Source organism: Balaenoptera borealis, assembly GCF_965194805.1.
Source record: "Balaenoptera borealis genome assembly, chromosome: 7".
In the NCBI taxonomy this organism is placed as follows: domain Eukaryota; kingdom Metazoa; phylum Chordata; class Mammalia; order Artiodactyla; family Balaenopteridae; genus Balaenoptera; species Balaenoptera borealis.
This window is the reverse complement of record NC_138864.1, coordinates 22,298,195-22,324,572: the sequence shown is the minus strand read 5'-3', so window position 1 is coordinate 22,324,572 and position 26,378 is coordinate 22,298,195. Positions and strand designations below refer to the sequence as shown.

At 34.9% G+C, this 26,378-nt stretch overlaps 1 protein-coding gene across 4 annotated transcripts in view; it reads left to right on the top strand.

Annotated features, from left to right (window-relative positions):
* The window catches only part of KMT2E (lysine methyltransferase 2E (inactive)), a 100,154-nt gene that overhangs the window by 8,728 nt on the left and 65,048 nt on the right, over positions 1-26,378 (top strand). For 3 of the 4 annotated variants that reach the window (XM_082399699.1, XM_082399698.1, XM_082399696.1), the window contains exons 2-3: positions 13,009-13,081; positions 16,073-16,257. In XM_082399699.1, the coding sequence (XP_082255825.1) occupies positions 16,187-16,257 (71 nt within the window). In that variant the 5' untranslated portion in view covers positions 13,009-13,081; positions 16,073-16,186. The remainder of the gene's footprint in view (positions 1-13,008; positions 13,082-16,072; positions 16,258-26,378) is intronic. The other variant, XM_082399697.1, reaches the window with a different exon arrangement.

Below are 26,378 nucleotides of genomic sequence, written 5' to 3'. Positions count from 1 at the left end.
ATACTCCTTGTAAAGAAGTTCAGAAGAACAAGAAAGGGACAAGAAACAAAACACATATTTAGACTTTAATTACATTGTGATGACACTTTTATCAATTTGGCACATTTCCTTTCATTTATAGCAAAATATTGGTAGTGAATTTGGATGATAATTTGAATGTTACACTGATTCAGGTCCTGGGTAACATATTGAATGAAAACTATTAATTTAATTTCTTTGGAAATTTTCAGAGGGACTGGTAGAAGAAAAATGTTGTGAATACTTATAGAGTGGAGACTTTATTCTATAAAACTTAAATTCCCTTCTGAGAAAATTAAGATGATCATATTTCAGAATAGTGAGGATTAACAAGATGATACAGTGGATTTGTAGCATTCTATAGGTGCTTTGTTGACTTAAAACTCATTTGAATCAACTGTATCCAACTGTATCTTAAGAGAAGGAAAGTTCAATTTGTAGCATTACCAAATCTTAGCCAGTTGTTTAAAAAAAGTATAGAGGGAAAGGTGCAAAAACAAGTCCCATGATGAATCAGAGGATTTTCTTTTAGGCCCAAACCCCCAATCTGGACATGTAAAGTAGCACCCTATTGACTAAAGAAACTAGAGTTACAATTGACTTGTGAGATCTTTTGTTTAAATATTCTTTTTTTTTTTTTAAATTTATTTATTTTATTATTTTATTTATTTGTCGTTTCTGACTGCATTGGGTCTTCGTTGCTGCGCACAGGCTTTTCCCTGGTTGCGGCTAGTGGAGGCTACTCTTCATTGCGGGACGTGGGCTTCTCATTGCGGTGGCTTCTCTTGTTGTGGACTACAGGCTCTAGGCGCGCGGGCTTCAGTAGTTGTGGCTCGTGGGCTCTAGAGCGCAGGCTCACTAGTTGTGGCGCACAGGCTTAGTTGCTCCGAGGCATGTGGGATCTTCCCGGACCAGAGCTTGAACCCGTGTCCCCTGCATTGGCAGGCAGATTCTTAACCACTGCACCACCAGGGAAGCCCTAAATATTCTTATTGTGGCCCAGGGACCACATGTATCATTTACATGGAGTGCTTATTAAAATGAACATTCTTGGGCCCCATTCCAGACCTACATAATCACATCTAGAGGGGCCTTGAATTTGCAGTTGAGTACTAGTCTCAGCTGATTTTTACACTATTTTAGCTCTTGTCTTTTATATTACAGGTAGACTCAGCCCCAGGGAGGTTAAATAATTTTTCCCAGATCATATTAGATTATGATTGATCAAGGATTAAAATTTAGATCCTGATGCTTGGTGCTTTATACTTTTCCAAGAAACCATGCTGACTCTTCTCTTGAGAAGCCAGGCTTCTGGATTCTCTAAATGAGGAAATACTGGTCTTTGTGCAATGTCATGTGACAGACTCTATATTTAGTGCTTTTCTGTATCCCAATTCAAGATGATCTGTTGGTTTCTAGAAGAGTCTTGGATTGGAATTATAGCAGTACCAGTTGGGATCAAGTTGTGGTGAGTCTTGAATGCCAGGATAAAGGAGTGGCTTTTATGGGAGAGCCACTGAAAAATTACCCTTGGGGAGTGATATACTAGGACATGCTTATTTACTCCCTAAAATTGTTAAGATTATGAAGGTAATATATGCTTATTAAAAGAACTCAGTACTTCTTTAGAGGCAGTATTGCAGAGGGGTAAAGAGTAGAAACTCTAGAACCACGCTGCTTTAATTTGACTGCATTCAAACTAGGTTGTACTCCTGTGTGACCTTGGGCAAGTTTCTTACCTTTTTGTGCCTTAGGTTCTTGATCTGCAAAATGGACATAATAATAGAGCCTATCTTATAGAGTCTTTTTTTTTTAAATTTATTTATTTTCATTTTTGGCTGTGTTGTGTGTTCGTTGCTGTGTGCGGGCTTTCTCTAGTTGCTGCGAGCGGGGGCTACTCTTCGTTGCGGTGCGTAGGCTTCTCATGGCAGTGGCTTCTCTTGCTGCAGAGCACGGGCTGTAGGTGCGCGGGCTTCAGTAGCTGTGTCACGCGTGCTCATCAGTTGTGGCTTGTGGGCTCTAGAGCGCAGGCTCACTAGTTGTGGCGCACGGGCATAGTTGCTCCGCGGCATGTGGGATCTTCCCGGACCAGAGCTTGAACCTGTGTCCCCTGCACTGGCAGGTGGATTCTTAACCACTGTGCCACCAGGGAAGCCCTAGAGTCTTTTTTTTTTTAATTGAAATATAGTTGATACAGACTTGTTTTGGAATTCTATGAGTTAATATGTATAAAATCTTGGTAAATTCTGTAAGTTGTTGCTGCTATAGTTGTTTCAGGAAAAAAGTGAGTCTCTGACTCCCATCCTTAGCTTCTCTCTTATGCTGAGGTGATGACTGTTTCTAATTTCTGTATTTTTCTTGTGGTGTTTTATGTAGATGCTGTAGAAGTTTCTGTAACCTTCGTTTAACCAACCTTCAGGATTAATATTCCTTCTGTAAAAAATACTGATGCCCATTACATGTTGAATGATGTAAATAAACTACTTTTTGCTGCTGCCACTAGTTGAGTTGAATGTTCACAATAGTCATATGTTTGTTCCCAAACTGGCTAATCCCATTGTACTTGTATTCTGTTTATATTAGTTAGGTATTACGTAAGACAGAGTTAAGTGAATGTGAAGAGAGAATTGTTTAAATGAAAACTAAGTTAAATGCTTTGGAAAACTTGATAAAGGCAAATTAATTACTGAAGAAAATTGTCAGGTTAGGTATTGGTAAGACATCTAAAAGATTATGGGGAAAAATAATAAAAATCTAGAAGGAAGTCTGCATTCACACTGCTGCACAAGTGTCTAGGTGATTTCTTACCTTGGAATAATCGAAAACCAAAAACCATAGGTAATACATTATAGATATGGTTTCTACAAGAACGAGAACCCAGAATTCGAATTAGGGGAGCCATATTCAAAAAATATTTTGGCTTGACACCGAAATATTGATGAATGATATTATAAATTAAAAATACAGTCTTTATAATAATTTATATATAATTTTTTCATGATTCTCCATGTTAAATGACTGACTTTGATGAACTCAAACTTCTAGTCCCTATTTTTTGTATATAAATCCAGATTTCTCTGTTTAATCCAAAACAGGATGGATCTTAACTGTATTCTGTAACTTTCTTTTTTCATTTAGTATCTTGGAGATCTAAAAATGTTCTTTCAGAATTAGACTCAGGTTTGTCCAGTGGGGTTTATATGACCCTACCTAGATGAAATGACAGATTTCATTTGTCTCTAGAATTTAACAGATACATTGACATGTTAAGATCCAATAGCCTTTGTTATCTTGTGAGATTTAAGTTGTACTCTTCTTTAGGACCTTTCTAACTCTGATAGTATTATAAATTAGATTCATTTAGTGGCAGATAGTTGAATGCCCTCTATGTGGAAGCATCATGGTAGCTACTAATTTTGGCTTGCTTATCTTGCACATATTTCCTAAAGGAAGTAGCTGATGATTGTGTTGGCTAATATACCTGGGATCAGTTTGTTTCATTTTCAAATTTCAGCCTGTAATTGGTGTATTGTAACCTAGTTGCTCTATGTTAGTAGTAACTTTTTAGTTATACATTAATGTAGTAACTGCTTGATTTTTTAATTCCGTGTTAAAACTGGCGGATTTTATGGATGTGGTGTGGTTGTGCCAAAACACGAAAGTTCTTTTGTTGTGTATTTACTTTGAGAGTATCTGAGAAGCTGTGATATTTATCATTGAAATTTAATCTAGAGTCATGGTGGAGATTTCCGAAGACATTCTGCTGGTATAGCCTAAACTATCACTTAGAAGAAGTTTCAGGTTTATGCTTCTTATAGACTGAAGTAAGTGGTTCATTATGGATTTGGGCAAAAGTATTTCTAGTTCGGTCCCTGACTTCACACAGCAACTTCTTTCTTCGTGTTCAAATGACTTTTATAAGAGTGGCCGGTCAGCTCAGTACATGTGGATTATTTTTCATTTAATCTCTTCACATAAAGGTCTTTACAATGAAGTTTGAAAGTGAAAGTGGGTGCAGCCTGTCTTATAGCAAATATACTGGTCACTATAGAACTCGTTGTATCTACCAACTTCATTCTTGACACTTTATTTTTTTCTTTATTGTAAAATTTCTCAGTGATTATATGCCTCTAAAAGCTTTTCTAATAGAGACTTAGATCTGTTAATGCCGTAATTCATTTTTGAGTAAGATGCATAGACTTTTTCTCTAAGTTTCAACTCTCTAGTAGTAATACACCAGTCCTCTATTTCTAGATTTTGGTTTTTGTTTTTATATTAACATATGAAGAGGGGGAAGCTGATCTTTGAATACTGTAAGCCCTGGGGTCAAAGGACTGGGAAAAATTCCATAAAAGTAAACGGTTTAAACATGGAAAGTATTTTTCCTTTTTTTATTCATTTTGGTCTCTTGCTGACTTTGTAGGTTGTTAGATACTTAGAAATTAAAGTACTCTTATTTTAGACTTAAGATTTGATAGTAAATTTTAAAATTTATTTATTTATCTATTATTTATTTATTTTTTGGCTGTGTTGGGTCTTTGTTGCTGTGTATGGACTTTCTCCAGTTGCGCGGAGTGGGGGCTACTCTTCGTTGCGGTGCGCGGGCTTCTCATTGCAGTGGCTTCTCTTGTTGTGGAGCACGGACTCTAGGCGTACGCGCTTCAGTAGTTGTGGCTCGCAGGCTCCAGAACGCAGGCTCAGTAGTTGTGGCGCACGGGCTTAGTTGCTCCGCGGCACATGGGATCTTCCCAGACCAGGGCTTGAACCCATGTCCCCTGCATTGGCGGGTGGATTCTTAACCACTGCGCCACCAGGGAAGCCCAAAAGTAAATATTTTAAACACATGTGTTCTTTAACCATTTGTTCTTTCATGTGTTCTTTCACCATTTGTATGTCCTTGGTAGCCAACAATATTTTGACTGGAATTGATTAAATTATCTTTGGATTGGAAAATATAAACTTCATGGCTTTAATTCTAAGAGGCACAACACTAACATCCATAAATGAGTATCTACAGTGTATTTACATATCTTATTTTCTCTGCACAGCAACTCTGCAGGTAGATCTTTTACCCATTTTTCATGAGAGGCCTAGAGAGACTGAGGGTCACATAGCTAAAGAGTGACTGATCGAGAATTTTAATTAAAGTCATTTGAAAATCATCATAGCTTTCCACTGATCCTTAAAAAGGACTCGTTCTTGGCAAGGTAATGAGAATACACAAATTATTACTCCAAGGCAGTTACTTAAGAAAACTATTCTGAGATACCCTTGATTATATTAGATTGTCATAGCTCATTTCAGGTGTCTTAAGGGCAACTTAATTTTCTCCCATCCTGAGGGTTGTCTTTTTGCCTTGTTTATGGTTTCCTTTGCTGTGCAAAAGCTTTTAAGTTTCATTAGGTCCCGTTTGTTTATTTTTGTTTTTGTTTTCATTACTCTAGAAAGAAGGGCAGCTTAATTTTGTTCACTGCTCATTCCCCAGCACTTAGAACAGTATCCAGGGAATAGTATATGCTCAATAAGTATGTTAAATGAATGAATTTGAATTTATTATATTTTGAAAGAATAGTTGCCATAATTTGGGGGGAGAAATGCTTAACACTCAAGATTTCTTCCATTGTTTGGAGACAAAGTACTCAGAACTTGATGGTGATAAGCTGGAAGAGTTGTTGATTGTTGGAAATTTTTCAGATGATGAAGATCGTGGTGGGGGCCACAGAAATTGAGGAAGAGTGAATCTGAAACACTGGGGAGGCACAGAAGACTGGGTGACCAAATGTAATAAACTAGAGAAAAGAACGATTAAAAAGAGAACTGGCAGAAAAGGGTACTAATAAAAAATGGAATGGAAGAAGGTGTGTGAAAAAGATTCAGTTGGAAAGTTTGATTTTTGTAGTGATGGCAGGTATTTGAATAGATATATATCTTGTAGATGGCTAGGAATAGGAAATCAGGAATTAATGGTTATATCCAAGATTGGTGGAGACTAATAACGGGGAGGATTGAGCCTTAAAGGACAACCAGATTTTAGAGTAATAAGGGAGAAAGACGCAATTAAAAAAAGGTTCCAAAAGGAAATCAGTCGCTAACGTTCTTTAATGGCAGATTTTTTGTTTTGTTTTTAAGGTATGTTCACGTTCATCTAAAAGGAGAGGAGAGGATTAAATGTGTTAAAGGAAGTGTGGTTTAAGCAAGAATAACTTAGGTGGTATCTTAGCCACTATATTCCAAGCTTTGAGAGCTAGTATGTAAATATTTCAGTTCTTGCTATAGAGTGAAGTACATGATCTGTTTGTGGAAGCTGTATATCTAACACTTGTTTCCAAAAAGTGTGTCAAAATATAAACCAGTGGTTTAAAAAAATGTAAGTAATAATATTCTTTGGGAAGTTAAGAAGGGAAGAGATTAGTGTATAAGAGGCCTTAATAGCTGTTAACAGTTTTTTGAGTTAACCTGGTCAAATTTTTGTTTGCAGATAAGGAAACAGTGCTCAAGAGGTTGATCTGCTGGAGATCTGAAAGCTAGTTTTGTGGCAGAGATGTCAAAGTTGGGAAGTTGAGGCTTCAAGGAAGCGCTGGTACTTAAACAATCCTTGAAGGTTTAGTAAGATTTTTATTTATAGAGTGGGATGGATATAAATAGAGGAAAATGACTTTTGAAAACTTGAAGGAGAATGAACAAGGATATGCCAACAATCACAAAAAGACTGACATAAACAGTGGATTTATATATTGGGATATTAGTATAGAACCAGGGTAACCTGATAATGCCAAGATTAGGAACCTGTTATTACTGTGAGCTATTATGCTTTTTGGAAGAGGGCAAAATTAGGAAACTAGTGGGCTTTGAAGTATATTCAGTGTTTCAGCAAGTGTTCTAAAATAGAGCACTGGAGCAAATGTCTTCTTTTTCGTTTTTTTTAAGACATCCAGGCCACATCCCAGACCTACTTAATCAGAATCTCTAGGGTGAGGCCTGTGAATCTGTTATTTTCAACCCCTAACCCCAGGTATATGAAAAGTGGCATTTTGTAGATCTGTGTTTGAGAACCACTGGTTTAAAGGTCAAGTCAGAATAGGGTGAGAGACTACTTAGAAACTTAATCTGGTAGACTAGGTCTGAGATAAGAAAATGTAGACAGTAGGATCAGAAAGATTTGTTTAAATCCTATTAATTAATTAGATTTGATGCACATTTCTTGTTTTTATATAGGGAAACAAGAGGATTCAAGGTTCAGACTAAAAGAAATGATTAAAATAGTGATAGAAGGAATACTTAGTTCATCCTGAAGAGTGAGGACATTGTTTTGCTTGAGATTAGAATCAAGAATGAGAGAATAAAATTATTACCGAGTTTGTTTCAGTCGAAAAGTATGCCCTCTCCTGGTGACATACTTATTTGAAGGCTAAAAAGGCAAGAATGAACCAGCTTGATTGTATAGGTTGAGTGACTAAAAGATAAATGCAGGATTTTTATTGTTGATTTTGTTTGATTTTTAATTACGATGTTTTAACACTACTTTTTGGAAGACTGTTTTTCTGTTTGTTTTTGTTTTTTGCCTTTGGACAAGAGAATTCACCAGTGTGATAAGTTTTTTATGTCACATGTTGAGTCAGTAAGTATTTTCTTTTAGCCAATGATTTTCAAACTATTCTCCAGGAATTCTTAGGTTTTTAATGGAACTTAACTGGAAGGTGGGAGGATGTGCAGGCAGGGACATTCTCTTGCCACCTTCTTTAACCGCAGACATAGCAAATAATGAAGTAAAAAAGCAAATAATGGGCCTACTGTGCCCATTAGCAAATACCATTAATCACTGGGGCCACCTCCCATTTGTATCTGGCTGTAGCCTTCTTAACACAACATTTAAAGTTGACACTAGCAATCACTGGGAAAAGCATAGGAGATTAAAACGTTTTTTTAATCCTAGAATAAAAATAGATGATTAGATTTCTGTGTAAGATTTTATTTGTAGGAAAGTTTCTGTCAATAGTCAAAGTTTGAAGGCCACAATTTTAATGTCACTTTTAAAAGTTTTAATTTTGAGGCAATTGTAAGAAATAATAGAGAGAAATTCTGTATCCTTTCCCTGGTTTCCCTCAGTGGTAACATCTTGCAAAACTGTAGCACAATATGACCACAATATTGACATTGATTCAGTTCACCCATTATGTTCAGATTTCCCCAGTTTTACTTGTACTTGTGTGTGTGTTGTGTGTATATAGTTCTTTTCATTTTTATCATATGTAGGTTCGTATCTCCACCACCACAGTTAAGATACAGAACAGTTCCATCACCACAAGGATCCCTGGTGTTGCGCCCTTACTACCACACTTCTCTTTTTCTATAATTTGTCATTCAAGAATGTTAGATAAATGAAATTATACAGTATGTGTGACATTTTTGAGATTGGCTTTGTTTCACTCAGTACAGTTTCCTTGAGATTCATCCAAGGTGTTGCATGTATCTGTAGTTCATTCCTTTATAATGCTAAGTAGTGTTCCACTTAATGTTATTTTCTTATTTAGTAGCTACCCCATAGAACGTGCAGCTTCAGACTTTTCCTTTTAAATCTACAGAACATATTGTCTCTCATTTTCTTTTGTTAACTTCCCTGACTCTGTTGTCTTTTATTATCTCAATCCCCAACTCTGTTAGGACTATTGGGAGTACAGTTTAAAAATTGCTCACGTAGACAACAATTTTTTTTTTTTTTTTTAACTAAAGGAAGGTTTAGAACCCACTTAAGTATGTGGTGTTATGCTTTACAGTACTCATTACTTTTGTACATAAAAGTAAGATTTTAAGGAATTGGGAAGATGAAATTCTTAAATTTGAAGATTCTTTTTCTTCTGTGTTTGTATATCAAGCAGTACATTCTACGGCATATAGTCCTGGGCCACATGGCAAGTAGAAAGTGGGAATAGGTAACTGTTTAGAATGAAATCACTTTTGTTACTTATATACTCGGGTATGAACAAAGACTGAACTCATTCTAAAAATAGTTTGTGTGTGTAGGAAACAGAAATTGTACATTTGCACCCAGAGACTAACCAGTTACCAATCACTGAATTGCTTCAAAGGCTACATTTTGTTAGATTTTACACCAGAGGTTAGTGACCTCCAACACTTTAGGGAATGATGAATATTGTTTTAAAATAATGATGTGGTACATTAAAAAACTGGATAGTATTGAAATTAATTATTTTAATTCAAGGTTGTTTTGGGGTGGTAATAGAGGAGTGTACCAGTACTTTGACAGGTTGAAGAATTGGTGTTTCGAATAGCTTCCCCAAACCCTGTTAGAGTGGTACCCCATTATATGATGCCAAACAGTTCAGAATATCATATTCACCATCAACTTTTCTCATCATCATGGTACATTTGTTACATTCTGTGAACCAACATTGGCACATCATTATCAACCAAAATTTACACTAAGCCTCACTCTTTGTAGTCATTTTTTTTTAAAGGTTGTACTTCTTGATACTTTAATTTATTTTGATTACAATATCAAATCTCTAGTGAGCTGAAGATAAGGTAAACTGGGTTGCAAGGTAAGCCAGTGTGAAGTACTGCCAAATACTGGCTGATTTGGGAAAGTGCCTCATTCTTAACTGTATAGGGGTGGTTTGGTGCTCGTTGGGTAGTATCATGAGGGTTGGCATTGGCTTATTCTTTAAAGAATTTACTCTTACTAGAGCCAATCTTGTTTTGACAAAAATTCTGTAAAAAGGATTTTAAGGGCCTGATGCCCTAGTTATTTTAACCATTACTCTGATTTTATTTTAAGAAAATAATCGGAACAGTATGTTTAGAGTTTATAATAAAGAGGTTTGGCTGTTGGCTTTTTTTTCCCCCCCCTTCTCCTTTTTTTCCGCCATACCACACAGCATGCAGACTCTTAGTTCCCCCACCTGGGATCAAAGCCGGGCCCCCTGCAGTGGAAGTGTGGAGTCTTAGCGGATGGACCGCCAGGGAAGTCCCTGGCTGTTGCCTTTTTAAGTGAAGCTACTTCTATCACATTCTCTGATTTGCAGTCCAACACAGCAGCATCCTTTCTCCTTTACTGACAAGAATGGATTCTAGAATAGATCAGAAATTCTTAATAGTTTACTTGACTTTTACAAGTACAATAGCTGAGAATTGTTCTCCAATACTTTTTTTTTCTTTTCCGTTACAGTTTATTACAGGATATTGAATATAGTTCCCTGTGCTATGCAGTAGGACCTTGTTGTTTATCTATTTTATGTGTAGTTGGTGTCTGCTAATCCCAAACTCCTAATTTATTCCTCCCCAACCCCCTTTCCCTTTGGTAACCATAAATTTGTTTTTTATGTCTGTGAGTCTGTTTCTGTTTTGTAAATAAGTTCATTTGTATCATGTTTTAGATTCCAGTGATATCATAAGTGATATCATATGGTCCAATACTCATCTTTTTAAGGACTTTTCCTAAATATTTAATTCCCAGAAATGTTATCTGGTAATCATAGCTAATACTTAACTGAGTGGCACACAGAATCCTTGAAACAATTCAGAAATATGTTTTATGATTATTCCTATTTACAGATGAGGAACTAAGGCTTCAAGAGAATAAGTAACCATTATTAATAGGTGGCAGAGTGTGAAAACTGGAGCATTGCTATTTTGATATTGAATTTAGTACTAGTGGTTGGAATTGTACTAAAATATGGTATGGTGAAACTCTGTGGAACTCTTGTATAGAACCAGAAACTGTGTTTTGAACATTGAATTTTATATATAGGTTTCCATTTTTCATGTAGATCCATCAACATTAATCCTGACTACCAGAAGAAAGATTTTTTAAATAGAGAGTTTATTTGCTATAAAAGATTATAGTGTAAGTTGAATTGGTGAAATTCTTTATCTCTAGGAATGAAATGGTTATCAAAGGGAGACTCAAGTTAAAATTCAACTGGTTAGATAGGTGGTCTTTGCTTAACAAATAGTTCTATATAAGGAATTGAGGTTACTTATGTATACATTAGTAATCTCAAATTTGGAGCCTGGTTTCCTTAACTTTTGGGTTGCTTTCAATTCACTAGCAAGGCATCTGTTTGTCCCTGAAAAATAATAGGGAATTTAAATATTTTTATCCTTTGAGTATGTGCTTTGCACTGTCCCTGAAATACTTTAAATGCAAATTTTAGACTTTGAGCCCATGCATCTTTACTTTGTAGTGTTTTAATGCATTGCTGTGGAATGCATGTAGGTTTATTAAGTAGATTAGGTTTCGGGGAGGAGCAAAGTAGATTTTGTTACTGTTTTTTCATTTAGTGTGCCAGAATGAATGCAGTCCAGATGTTCTGCAGTGAAACAATTATGTAGTTATTTAATTTCTCCTCTTTTTGAGAGAGGCAGTTGTCAGTTTTTCCCCCTTAACTGTAAATTCTGGATTTTATTTTATTTATTTTATTTATTTTATTTATTTTACCAATCATCTGGCAAATTTTAATTTCAGGGAAACTACTGTGTAGGTTCTGGAATCAGACTGTTAGGGTTCAAAACCTGATTCTTCTATTTATTAGCTATGGAACTTTGGACAAGTTTAACTTCTCTCCCTTATCTGTGAAATGGGGTAATAAATGTACCTATGCCATAGGCTCATTGTGAGGATTAAGCATTGTAAGCAGTATTTATCATCATTATTATTATAACCTCTATTTGGGGACGTTTGAGTATCAGGTAAGTGCTTACAGAGCACTGGCTAATACTAACATTAACCCAGTTAGAGAAATACATAATTCATTCTATTGTCTTATTCTTTTTAGAATCTGATATTTATCTGTCATTTTGATTGTCAGGACTAATCTGTTAATGTACTTGTGATTGTAAGATTTAAACTGTAAGATCATCAGCCTAACCTGCCTCCATTTATAGTTGAAGCCCAGAATAGTGAAATGAGTTGACCAAAGTTTCGTAGGTAGTAACTTGGTAATAGATTTTGATTAACTAGTATCCTTTTTTGTTATACCTTAGTCAACAGCTGTAAGTAAAATTAAAATCATAAATGAATAATGAGGGCAGTTTAATTTCTGATTTATAAGAAAATGTCAGGTATGTGGTACCTCACAATTTCTTTCAAGTTTCTTTGTTTCATTTCTATTAGTAATTCAGCCCCAGATTCACCTGCTAATTCTCTTGTTATAGGTCCAAAATGTAAACATGGATTTATTTTTAAATATTTATTGAGCTCTATGTAAGGTGTTTATTAAGGACTGAAAGGTAATAATAAATGACCCTTTCCTCAAAGAGATTGTTAAATTGGGTTGGGCCCTTTATTTGTAATTTTAGAAAAAAATTTTCCTCATATTTTCATCTTTTCTGCCTTTTGGGTATCATATTTATCTTTTCAGTGGTATTTTTTTGTTTTTTGAACTTCTTAATGTGGTCTTAAAAGCAGCCTCAGTTTTCCAGTTCTTCTGATAAACTGTTTTCTAATTGCTTTTCCTTCTTGCCTTTTATCTCATTTTTCCTACTTTAGGGTTTTGTTTGGTTTTGTTTTGGTATCAATGCCTTTGCTCTGCTAAATCTGTGGGGTTGTTTTGTTTGTTTGTTTTGGTTTTTGTTTGTTTTGTATTTTTTGTTTTTTGTGTGATTTTTTGGCCATGCCATGAGGCTTGTGGGATCTTAGTTCCCTGACTAGGGATTGAACCCACACCTCAGCAGTGAAAGTGCAGAGTCCTAATCACTGAACCACCAGGGAATTCCCCTAAATCTGTTTTTAATATTGTTTTTTCCCAGTTTCTTTCCAGTTTGATTTGGTATTTAGCATTGTTTCCTTTACTTGTGTTTACATTCATTTGTATAAAAGAGTGAAGAATAAATTTATTTTTTTAAGAATTAGCTGCTGTCTTTATTTGAGTCCCTTTGATTTTAGGTTCCATGTTAGACAAAAGTATCAATACCTATAATTTTATGCCATTTATAAACAGCTCAATACTCCTATGTTCACTTGGTTTCTAGGTCTATTCTGGATAGCAGGTTTTGTGAAGACATTTATTCTTTCTTGGACCTCAGATTTACCAGACATCTCATGGTATTTCCTTTTATATTATTTCTTTAATGGCTGCCATTTATTCTCAATGTATTTTGTATATATTTTACTCGCCAGTTGTATAACCAGTTTTTTGTTCACGTGTAAGATATGAAAGCTTTGTGGTAGTTGTTTGTATTGTGTTGAATTGTTTTTCTCTAGTTATGCCTATGTTATAAGCTCACATCTTTTCTGTTTACTACATTGTCTTTCCCTTTCTTTTTTTCTTATTTTTAAAGACCCTAATGAATTTATGCTTTAAGTATCAGCTGGATTTTTGAACAGCGTGAGTTTTCTGGCTATGGAGTTTTTGATATTAATGAATATAGTGAAATATTTGCCACTTTATGGTCTCAGTAGATATGACCTCTTGCCTTCTGACCTCTTGTGAGTAAATTTGTGAGATCATCTTGTTTGCTGAATCAAACTCAGAGTCTGTGGTTCTGTTACGGATGTGATGATGAGTTGTTATCCTGGGGATGAGCTTCTGTGATTCTAGATGAGAGATGCATTTCTGGAAAAGGTGCCATGTGGTTGTTTTTATAGCGCTTAATTGTATAGGTTGACAACTCATTTGGTTAATGAGGCCAGAACTGCAGTTTCATCCCGGCTGCTCTAATTCATTCACCAGTTCTTTGTAGCGTGCCTTTTATGTTCTACGCACTGTGCAGGATTTGAGAGACAGGCAGTAATCACAAAAATATAAGCCATTGTCTGAAATAGGCTTATGGCAAACTCTTCACTGCTATTTAAAAACAGCTCAAATATAGTGTTTATTAAGGACTGTATATTTATATAAAAATGGGGGACACTATTAAATATGTATTCAAATAAATTGTTGTAGGTTGGAAATATTACTCAGTTACCTAAAAGAATACATAATTATTTGACTTCTGCTTTCTAGTTTCTGCCTCTGGTTTTAAAAAAAAACATACAACTAAATATTTAACAACATATACCTAAAATATAAGATTTCCTATGAGTCAAATGTTAGGATAAGCTGAGCTAAAGAAAACTTCTACCAACTAGATGCTACCAACAGGAGGAAAATTTTTTTTTTAAATTTTAATTGTCTGTTCTTAGGTCCAAGTTTTCAATATTTTAAAGAAATACAGAATAATATAACATTTGATTTATATATTGCTTGCATTTTGTCATTTAGAAATTTTATAATTTTATAGCTTTGTGCAGGTTAATAAATATAGCTTTTTATGACGTAATTCTAAAACAGTCGCAGGTACAGAAAAAGAGGTAGGGCAATTTTTCCTTTGTCTCACCCTGCTTTAATTGTTTTTAAAGAATGATTTTTTTTTTAAGAGGATGATTTTAATTTGGTGAAAACTGTAAAATCGTAGCAAATAGAGAACCATAATTACATACTTTATTTTCAAAAACTATTAGAAGATTCTCTTTCAATGAGAGCTAAAGAGTTTTTTTTATCTACACAGTTTTTTGGTTATGAAATAAGATCAACTCTTCTTATGTGACTACCACTTATTGATTGCTAAATATGCATAATGTAGTGTATGAAATGCTTTACAGTCATTATTTGATTTTCTTCACAGAAATCGTAGGAGGATATATACCCATTTATAAACAAGGAACCTGAGGCTTAGAGTGGTTAAATAACTTGCCTAGCTCACACATCTACTGTTAGAGAGTTAGAGATAGGCTCCAATGCTCATGTTTTTCACTTTTAAGTGCAATTGCCTGTTATTGTATATTTTTGTTGTAATTTGAAATCTAGTAGCTCTCCCCCAGTTTTACATGGTTTAAAAGTAAAGGCTCGTTTTCTTGGATAATTCAAACCACTATTACCTCGTTATTTCCATATTTTGGTATTTTTTCCCCATAAGATATGAGCTCACAGTCTGCATTATCTGTGAAATAGGAATTAACCTGAGTAGATATTCTCAAGCTTACTTGTAAAAATTAAAGATAAATACAAGAATTGCTATTTGAAGAAACACTTCTCTTCAGTATTTCAGGTATAACACGAGAGGGACAATGTTGACTGTTTCTCTTGTTTATATGGTTATCTCTGTCTGCTTTGTTCCGAGTTGTACTGTATCATTGCTGAAAATATTTCGAGTAGGTATTTCACACATAGTACATATAGCAGGTGTTAAACAGTGAATTTAGATTAGAAAAATTGATATGGAAGCTGAATATGTTTTTGTTACTATGGTAAGTTTGTTTAAAAATAAGTATTCAAGTATATGACAAGAATATTTAAAAATATTCAAGTATATTTCTCTTCTAATTGCCTGTATTAGGGATCATTAACTCATGGGAGAAAATTGGAGAAATAAACTCCCTCCATATACATGTATTTATGTAGTATGGAAAATGACAACCACTATAAAACAATTGACTTTATTACAAATAAAATAGATTTTTAAAAAAAATATATAAACAATAGAGTAGAATTGGTTCAAATTCTGGTTTTATCTCTTAAACTGAGCAACTTTGGTTATGTTATTTAACCTTAGTTGCTTTTGAATTCCTCGGTGGTAAAATGGAGATCCCTATCTCAGAGTTGTGAGGATTAAATAGACCATCCATGTAAAAGCTTAGTATGGTGCCTAGTCCACAGTAAGTCTCAATATTTGTTAGTTTATTGTTAAATCATTCACTGAACCAAGAAGACTTAGTTTTGGATAGTGCTATAAGAAATTCTGTTTTATCTTTCAAAATGAATAATATTTGTTGGTTCCTCATTAAGCAATATGCCTTAGTAATCCTTCTTTTGGCATCCTAAATTCATTCCCTAAGGAAGATTATGATTCAGAAACTTTTCTTTTGATCATAATCTCATAATTTAATTCCAGAAAAATAAACAAAATAGAGACTCCTTGAGCAAATTCCAATTGGTATTGATATTTTAATAAAGAATGCTTTCTTCATGTATTTTACTTACCTTTGTTATAGGTTGACTGTTGTTGGGAATATGAAGATGATTCTTAACTTTTGGTTTCCTTTTCTTTTAAACAGGGTTTGTGGATGCACTTAGATGTTTGCAATGAGCACTGTGGCTGGCATGCCCCAGTGTTTTGGATACCAATGCATAGGACTCCATAGTAATCGAATTTACCAGAGGCGAACGTCATGAGCATAGTGATCCCATTGGGGGTTGATACAGCAGAAACGTCATACTTGGAAATGGCTGCAGGCTCAGAGTAAGTATTTAAATTAAAGGTATTTTGGATAGGGAAGGGCAAAATATTTCATGTAATTATTTTAGCACAACCAAGCAGTGCTTGATTTGCATTTATATTTTTTCTCATTTTAGACTCTTGGCTAAAATAAAATGTCAGAAGTTTAAAGGCAAAAATTCCTTTAACTAAAATTACTTTGTAAATAACTTTTGAGCCAAAATGCTCTATCTTTTTCAGATTTTTTTTGTCTTTTCCATTTGCTAATTGTTGACATCAAGAGTCAAGGTAACAGGTTATTGTTTTTTTAAATTGTAAGATCTTTCATGTTTATATTGGAAAATTAATTTGGTTTTAAATTTGAATCTTCAAAAAATTGTAATATCCGTTTAAACACAGTAATTACTTCGTTTTTTAAAAAGTTGAGTTGAAAAATAAAATTCAGGCCATTTTTAAGTAAGAAAAAGGGAGTATTTCCTTCTAGATGTGTACTTTGCCACTTTTTGCTTTTATGGGAGCCATTTCTGAGGGATTCAGTGAAAGGTTCTTCCTTGCCTCTAACTCTTTGGTCTTGGCAGTTGTGTGGATAGATTTCATTTTATTTTGATCTTGAAAGACCACTACATTAACACTAAGTTATTGCTGTGAAAATTGATTGTTTTTGGAAATTGCAAGGGGTTCATGTGACAGTGTTGGAATCTAAAGGATGGAAAGATGCATATGTTTGCTCTCGGATTCAATATGTAGTTGTATTGTGCTAAACGGGTTGCTCATTGACCAGAAAGCTGAATTCAAGTTAAAAAAGAAAACAAACAAATTTATTTATTTTTGAGCTCCTAAAACTGGTATGTAGAAAGGACAAAAATTGCAGTTAATATTCTCCTTTGGCTGGCATTTCAAATGGTCTAGAAGTGTTTTCACCACTCCTGCTTCTGCCACTGAGAAAGACTCAGGGATGCTCTCTAGTATTCCTGTAATATGCTACATAGTCCATTTAACTATATGATTATTATAATAACAGTTTTTAAAAGTCATTTTTTTTACACTGTGTGTTATTTTTGTTGTAAAATAATAGATTCCCAAACATGGCACTCTTATGACAGTTGATTGACATTCATTCTGCCCAGGTAGTGACACTACTAAGGAAGGAAAGAACCTGGAAGCAGGGCTTGACAGGCAAGAGGTTCCCAGGCTAAAGTACTAGTTTTTCTTAATGTATAGCATCTGATAGATGCAAATCTATATCTGATGATAGTTATAGGCGTTTATTGGTAATTATCAAAGATTCTTTGCTTCCTAAAAATATTCGCCTTGACAGTCTTTTTTTAAATTGGCCTCTTAAGCACTGAATACAAGATGTAATTTATGAAATATTATTTATATACCAGATAGGAATTAGTCCAGTATACAGTGTGAGATACACCTTTGCCTTGTTTGCATGTTTAGTATGTGTACTGTAAGGTAATTCACAAACAAAATGAAAGCCACATATCAATTATGCAGTTAAAAGAGAATGAATAATATATTGAAAGAGGGCAGTGTAGGGGATTGCTTTCTGCCTATGTTCTTTATTAAATGCATTTATAGAGCATGTATAGAAAAATTATGATTTATATTGTGGAGCCAAATCTTTCCTAATACAAATGTGGCCATTTTTATTATGAGAAAATGATCAGTTTGTAGGTAATTACAGAATGACGATTTTTTAAAGAACATTTCTGTTTTAGGAAATTAGTTTTTTCTATTCCACATACAAGTGTATGTCCTTTGGGCATAGTATCCTCTACTCAGAAAGGATAGCTGGTACCAGTTTCTGTTATGTGACAACTATCAGAATTTTTGTGGTTTAATCTTCAGACTTAAAAACTTTTCTCTCTATGTATATATAAATATATAAAACCTGGAAGCTTAAAAAGATCCTTAAATCTCATCACCCCACTACCCATTCCCACAGATACATAAAGCTTTTGGAGCTGTTTTCATAAGAAATGTTGATGTAATTAACATGTTGCTTCCTTTTTATTTCAAATAAGTAATCAGAAGATACTATAGTTGTGTTGATGCAGGATCCTGTGAAGCTACATAATTATTTCAAAATGTTTTTTAAAAAGAGAGAGAATTACATTTTATTACACTCATGTGGCTATATAATGTTATTAATTATATGTTATATTTTTTTAAACATTGTACTGCTAAATTATAATATATCACTAATAAACTAATATAAAGTTTAGGAGGTACTTGATGATTGCTTATTGAGTGAATTAGTGTACTAGACCAAATTTATGCTCACTTCTAAGGCTGTAAAGGGGAATTTATTTGATCACTTAATGTTCATCTAGTCTGAGTTCATCTAGATAGAGTTCATGCTATCTGTAGCATTTTATAGATAGGAAATTGAAGGTCTGGTTCAGGATCTATGAAGAATGGGTTTGCTAAGCTCTAGTCTGGTATTTTCATACTCAGTGATGTTTGCTGTTGGATTATTGTGTCTCTAAAATAAGACTCATTATTCCCATCAAGTCCAGCTTCTTTGTTACATATTTCTTTTCCTCTCATTACTAAGTTTTAAAAAATCTTGGGTTTGTTTTACCTTTCCTGCAGAGTTAGGGATCTTGTATTTTGCTATTTTCTGTTCCCTATTACCTTGCCAAGAGTTGGTTTTACACCTCCAGTGCCTCTCAGTTCAAACTAGCCGCATTTCAGGTGTTCAGTAGCACATGTCTAGAGGCTGCTGTATTGGATAGAGAAGTTCTAGACCAAATAACAAAGTATAGGCTCTCAGAAGAGAAAAGAACAATGAAGCCTAGGCTAGTTATAAAAATTCTAAGTGAGATCATAATGATCTGTTTCTTTCTGAATAAGAAAGATAAAGACGTAAGTATGAGGTATAGATATTATTTTCAAATTATAGGTGAGGAAACTGAAGTCACAGAGCAGTTAAGTGGCAGAGGCAGAACTTATTGATGTGTTGATTTTAGGCTTATTTCTATTATAGCTCCTTTTCTAATACTGTTACAAAAAATGATATCTATATAACAGCTGATTTATTTTGATATATGGTTCATGTAAGTAGTAGCTTTAGTTTTAGGAGTAGTAAATTCAGTATAATATATGATTGCATGTAACAAAGGTATTCTCATCAGGTCTCTGCTCAAAGATAAGAAATATGAAAGAAAACCTAGACTCCATTACCACTAGATGGATAGGAAAGTGAGCCAGAGTACAGCCATTTATTAGAATTGTGTGTTTTTTATCCTAATTGGTAGAAATTGACCTATTCTGTTGCTTCTTACCTATTTTACATCTGACATTCCATCTGAATTACTGAATTGGTTAAAGAAGCAAAGATGAGAAACCCTTCTGGAGCTGGGAAGTGGGAAGAGGTATAAATGGGGAGTGTTAAATTTATTCTTTCCTAGCCTTCTTAAAAAAGAAGAGCCAAATTACTTTTTCCTCTCAGAGACTGGGAACATAATTGGTAACATTGTACTCCTTTTAACATTATTATTACTACCAAATATTCCTTTAGAAGTCTTTATAATGAGCTTTTATATAATTAGGTGTATTTTTGGATGAGGTAGACAAATTAGTAAATGTGACATATCTAAGTTATAGGTGAATTATTTTGGAGGAGGGCTTTTAGTACTATGCCTGGCAATACAGTAAATGCCTCTTTGTTGACTTGAAAGTACTAAAAAGAGATATCTGGGTTTTCAGTTTTGTTCTGCCACTAACATACTTAATTATGATAGACTTAAGCCACTTAATTATGGTAGGCTTTTGTATCTTCATTTGAAAAACAGGGCTTGGATTGAAGTATTAATGTGACTCTTTTTGACTCCAAATTTCTGAGATTCAGTACATTTTTACTATCTATATTTTGTTTATAGTATTTGATATTAAGTTATTTCAGAGTCACTAGAGCCACCTGCTGACAGAATTGATTAATTTGTTGAAGTGTTTGGTTGCTTTTAGTCTGAATTTCTGTAATTGAAGATACTAAAATGTTTTGTGTGTAATGAAATGTTTTCAATAGCTTTTTACTTGTTCATGTTCCACTAGTACTTAACATTTCTGCTTATGATTTCTTTACACTTAATCTACTATCAAGAAACTAATACTTTCCGCTGCTCTTAAAGTGTTGATTTGCTTATCCTAATTTGGAAGTGCTTTCATTTAAATGTGATTTTGTTTTAATATTCAAAAGCCTATTTTAAAGTACTGTCTTAGCATTGTTTAGAACGGTTCTTAGAATGACGTTGAATTTCTCATTTGCTTTATACTTAATAATAAACACATTTTTTCGCTAATTTTTTTTCCCACTTGTGATACCGATTACAGAGCTCACTGCATTCATAGAGTTGTCTGTAACATAGTGTGTAATACCTCTTCATAACCCCAGCAAAAAGTTGGGCAGGTATTATTCCCATTTTGCAAAAGAAATGCAGCTCAAGGAGATTAACAGACTTAATTAACTAAGGCCATAGTTAATAAAAAAGGCCATGGTTAATAAAAAAATAAGAGAGTTAAACCCAAGGCTGCTTGGCTCCAGATCCGTTTTGCCACATAGATCCAAAGAGCTAAGTTTTCTTAACGGATGAGTTAAATGAAGTAAAATGCCACATGTGATAAACTGAGGACAATTGTCACACCAAACCTCTCCATGTAAAAAAATTTCTTGTATACTGTTGTAGTTTGTGTAATTTTAATATCTCTTTAAAAAGTAACAGGTTATAGCAAGAATGATAGACATGTTTTGATCCCAGATCTGAAGGAGCGTACTGAGAACTCATGGAGCTCTTTCACGTTCATTACTATAACAATTAGGGAGCCAGTCTATCCGTGTGCAGTTACTGATACTCAGGTGTCTGTTGTTGAATGCTTTAACATTAAAAGGAAAATTAGAGGTTTCACCTAAAACAGTGGTATAAGCTTCTCATTAAAATCCAACTATATTTTGTAGGTTTATACAGGGAAGAAATTAAATTTTTGATGAGGAAGAAGGAAGTCATAAAAGTCCAATTTCAGGAGGAATCAGAGCTCATTTTGATCAATCATTCTAACCTGTTCCTTTTCTGTAAATGCCTCTCTTAATTTAATGATTGGCTTTTCTCTTTTTTTAGATCTTCAGTTCACCTGACTACTTAAACGTCTGCACTAAAATGTATAATGAATGATGATTTTTGATGGCTTTTTAAAGAATAAGGGTATTTTGATATAAACAAGGTTTTAAATTTGTAAAGTGGTTCCAGGGAAATGTGGCAACATCAGTTAGATTACTGTAAACAAAATGGTAGTTGGTCTGCTTTCTGAGTTTTCAACAATAATCTAGAACTGTAACATATTTGAAAATAACCTATTTTCATTTTTATGAATGAAAATATTACATAAATAATTTCAACTTTAATGACCAAAATTGTTCTCCATATTTGTAAAGTTTGTGAAGTAATGACAATTAAAGTGACATAGATTCAGAATTACCAGAAATCAGGCTTTGTGTAACTCTAATAAAATGACACATAGTACTATTTTGTAATACAGAAATGAGGTAAAGCTGTTTACCTCATTAGGTCATTAATCCATAGGCATAAATAGCACTCTGGTAAATTTCACAGGAATAATGGGGATAATGCAGTTTGGTGGGAGAAGTACTAGACCAACATAAGAGATATGGGCTTTGGTAATTTCTTTGCTATTATAATGCCATGTGACTTAGAATTAAGACTTCATTTTATAAATGTGGAAACTGAGACCCAGCGTGATTATGTGGCATGTCCCATGGATACACAGTGACTTAATAATAAATTAGGGCTTGGATCTAGAGTTTGTGGCACTTAGATCAGTCATCTCCCGGTCTGTAAAACTGGAGGTTGGACAATGTGATGTTTAAAATACCTTCTAGAACAGTGCTTGAACATCACTTTAGAGCAGCAGATACTCTGTTTCCCTGAACAGTACCTGTCCTACTGCACTCTGTGCCACACCAAGCAGGACTCAGCAGCTGATCCTCAACCCCTAGCTTCATGACAGCATTGTCTGGGGGTCCAGGAACTGCCCTCCACATTATGCCTGTCTAGACTCAGCAGGAGCAGATCTGCTACCACTAATTCTAGGCCAGAACAAAACTACTTCCAATCTGAGGGAAAGAAACCATATCCTGACACTCCCTTGGGGCCATATGCAGATGAGCCCTACCATATCTTTGTTCTATCTGCTCTACTAACCAAGTCTTAGCAACAGCCTTTTACCTTTTCCAAGACCCCAGTATCACCTCACGGGGTCAGAGGTAGGTTCTGAGAGTGGCTAATTCAGATTAAGTCTTGACCTTTTGTCAGTATCATCTGTGCCTCTCATTCCTGTAATTCCTTGTGCACTGTCTAAATTGTAGGCCCATTCAGATGCTTGAATCTTTGCATCGTTCACCCTTTTATTAATTCTTCCACTTGCTCCATACAAATCGGCTTTTACTTTGACCATGCTACTGGCATACTGAAGCTAATGCATGGTTTTCAGGCCTCATATTGCTTGCTCTCTCAGCAGGATTTGATGCTACTGATTCTCTGTACCTTTGGCTTTAGTGAAACTATCCTTTTGTGGTTTCCTTTCTTTCTTTCTTTTTCTTAAACTGTAGTAAAATATACATAACATAAAACTTACCATTTTAACCATTTTTAAGTTTACAGTTTGGTGGCATAAAGTACATGAAGTACATTCACAGTGTTACCACAGTGTCCAGGCAAGAGATGACAAGGGCTTGGACTAGGAAAATGGTAGAAATGGAGAGAAGTGTACTGATTCTAAATGTATATTGGAAGGAGACACAGGATCGATCATAGAATTAGTGTAGAGGGTGAGGGCAAAGGAGCAATCAAGAATGACACGTTAGGGTTTTGGATTAAGCAACTGGATGGAGATAGAGTTGTTTAAAGAAAAAGATGAGCCTGGGGAAAAAAGAAAACATCTGTGGGCAGAAGATTAAGCAAAAACGGAGAAAGAGTGGCCAGTTAAGTGTGGTACCCAGAAAGCCGTTAGAGTTAAATCTTTTTAGGAGAAGGGAATGGTTATTTACATCAAATGCTGAAAAGTGTATATAAATTACGATTACCAATTGGTTTGACAACATGGGTAAAGTGCTGTTGTGCAGCCTGGTGTTGAGCACAAACAACTCTTTCAAGTAGTTTTCTCTAAAGAGGAACAGAGAAATAGAATGATAAATAAAAGGGGGCAGGCATTTTAAATGGAATAATAAATAAGACAGGAATGATCTAACATAGAGGGAGACTGAAGATACAGGAGACATGGGATAATAACTGCAGGCAAGAGTAAAGTGTAAAGATCTTTTTTTTTTTTTTTTTTTTTTTTTTTTTTAAGATCTTGAAAAGGCAAGAAGGGATGAGAACCAGAGGGCAAGTGGAAGAATAGGACTGTAATAAAAACATTAATAAAACATTAATAAAATAAAAAACATTTTTCCATTTTACAAGAGAAAAACAGAATTTGAATATAAATACAAGATTTTAGATAATGGAGTTGTGCTCCCAGTACCTAAAACAGTAGCTGGTATATAATAAACCCTCAATAAATATTTACTAATAAATTAATAAGAAATTCCTATTGAGTTCTTGTTACATTTTCAAAGAAAGTTATACCACTGAACTAGTAGTACTTGCTTAAGCCATTGAAATTAGAGAAAAAGGGTACTCTTTATTACAGTCAATTCTTTCCCAGAATTTGCGCTCTCTAAACAAGCAGTTGGCAAACTAGGATCCCTGAGCCAAATCCAGCCTGCTGCCTGACTTTTATGAATTAAGTTTTATTAAAACTCAGTCATGGGGCTTCCCTGGTGGCTCAGTGGTTAAGAATCCGCCTGCCAATGCAGGGGACACGGGTTCGATCCCTCATCCGGGAAGATCCCACATGCCGCAGAGCAGCTAAGCCCGTGCACCACAACTACTGAGCCTGCGCTCTAGAGCCCGCGAACCACAACTACTGAAGCCAGCGAGCCACAACTACTGAAGCCCGTGTGCCTGGAGGCTGTGCTCCGCCACAAGAGAAGCCACCGCAATGAGAAGCCTGCGTGCAGCAACAAAGACCCAATGCAGTCATCAATAAACAAACAAACAAAACTCAGTCATGGACTTCCCTGGTGGCGCAGTGGTTAAGAATCCGCCTGCCAATGCAGGGGACACGAGTTCGAGCCCTGGTCTGGGAAGATCCCATATGCTGTGGAGCAACTAAGCCCATGTGCCACAACTACTTAGCCTGCGCTCTAGAGCCCACAGGCCACATCTACTGAGCCCACTCACCACAACTACTGAAGCCCGCATGCCTAGAGCCTGTGCTGTGCAACAAGAGAAGCCACTGCTATGAGAAGCCCGCACACCGCAACAAAGAGTAGCCCCCGCTCACTGCAACTAGAGAAAGCCCGCACGCAACAAAGACCCATCGCAGGCAAAAATAAATAAAAAATAAATAAATTTATTAAAAAAAAGTCATGCCCAATTATTTACATATGTTTTCTGGCTTTCCAGGTACAATAGAGCTGAGTAGTTGCAACAGAAACCATGTTGTTCCAAGCCTTAAAATATATTTACTTTCTGGTCCTTTACAGAAAAGGTTTGCTAGCCCCAGCTCTAAATTTAAGTTTAAATTCCAAAATCTGGGACGTGAGAAAGGATTTTCTACAACAAACATGTACTTTATAGTCATGACACATCTAAATTAAGAGGTCTAGTAATGTGGAGAGCTATTTGGGTGGAGCTAATGAGATAGAATTAGGTTAAGGCTGATTTGGAAGTCATGAACACTTAGGAAATGGTGAAAGCTACAGTACTAGTGGATTAAACCTCCAGTACAGTTTACAAAGTACAGACACCTAGAAAACAAAAATATTTAAGAAACAGGAGAAGAAACATTTAAAAAGGAGATTAAGGCATGGAAAGAAAACCAGATGGAAAACAGTTTGGTGGTTTCTCAAAATGTTAAACATAGAATTACCTTATGACCCAGGAATTCTACTCCTAAGTATATACCCAAAAGAACTGAAATCAAGGGCTCAGAACAGGTACTTGAATACCAATATTCATAACAGCATTACTCATAATAGCCAAAAGGTGGAAGCATCCCAAGTGTCCATCAACAGATGAATGGATAAACAAAATGTGGTACATCTATACAGTGGAATATTATTCAGCCATAAAAGGAACAGAATTCTGAAACATGCTACAAATGGATGAACCCTGAACACATTACACTAAGTAAGCCAGATACAAAAGGATAAATATTTTATAATTCCATTTATATAAAGTGTCTAGAATGGGCAAATAGAGACAGACAGTAAAATAGAGGTTACCAGGTGCTTGGGCCTGGAGGAGGTAAGAGGTTTAATGAGTACAAAGCGTCTGGGAGGATGAAAAAGTTTGGAAGCAGACAGTAGTAAGTCGTGAATCATATGGCTTGAAGGTCTCTTGGTTAACCCCAAAGCTTATTATACACAAATGATTGTTGAATGCTCATATCTTAGCTAATTCTATTTCATTTGTTTAGGAGAGGTAGAACTAAAGCTACAAGTTTTTTTACAGCCTCTTCGTGGTAGATAGATATACAGGACTATAGAACTGAACAAAATGTCCCTTATATGTTAAAAAAAAAAAAAAAAAGTCTTAAACAGCTAGTGTGATTTCAATGAGTTGAATGCTGTAGTTCTTTAAAGTAACAGTTCTGGTTAGTGCCTATTTCAGGAAGGTGGAAAATACTAAAAGGCATTAGGAAACTAGCAGAATTAAAATAGTGACAAGAGGGAAATTGAAATTTACTACATTATTTGAGTGACTGAGTACTCACCATGATAGAAAATATTAGGACAGAATGTATCAATAGAAGTAGGAAGGATATAAAGTTCTCCAGTATAAGATTTTTAACCAGTGATGGTATTTTAACTAGGAAATTTTTAATCATATTGTCTTTAACCGAGGAAGGTTTAAATTCCCAGATCATATGGTTAAGAGGAGGAGTTTAAAATATAATTGTATTTTCTCAACTTTAGAGTCTATGTAAAGGTCTCGTTTTGGAAGCTCGTTAGTAATGTGCTATAGATCAAAAACAGGCCCTTGAAGCTGACTCAGGCTTTGTGTGGTGAAACA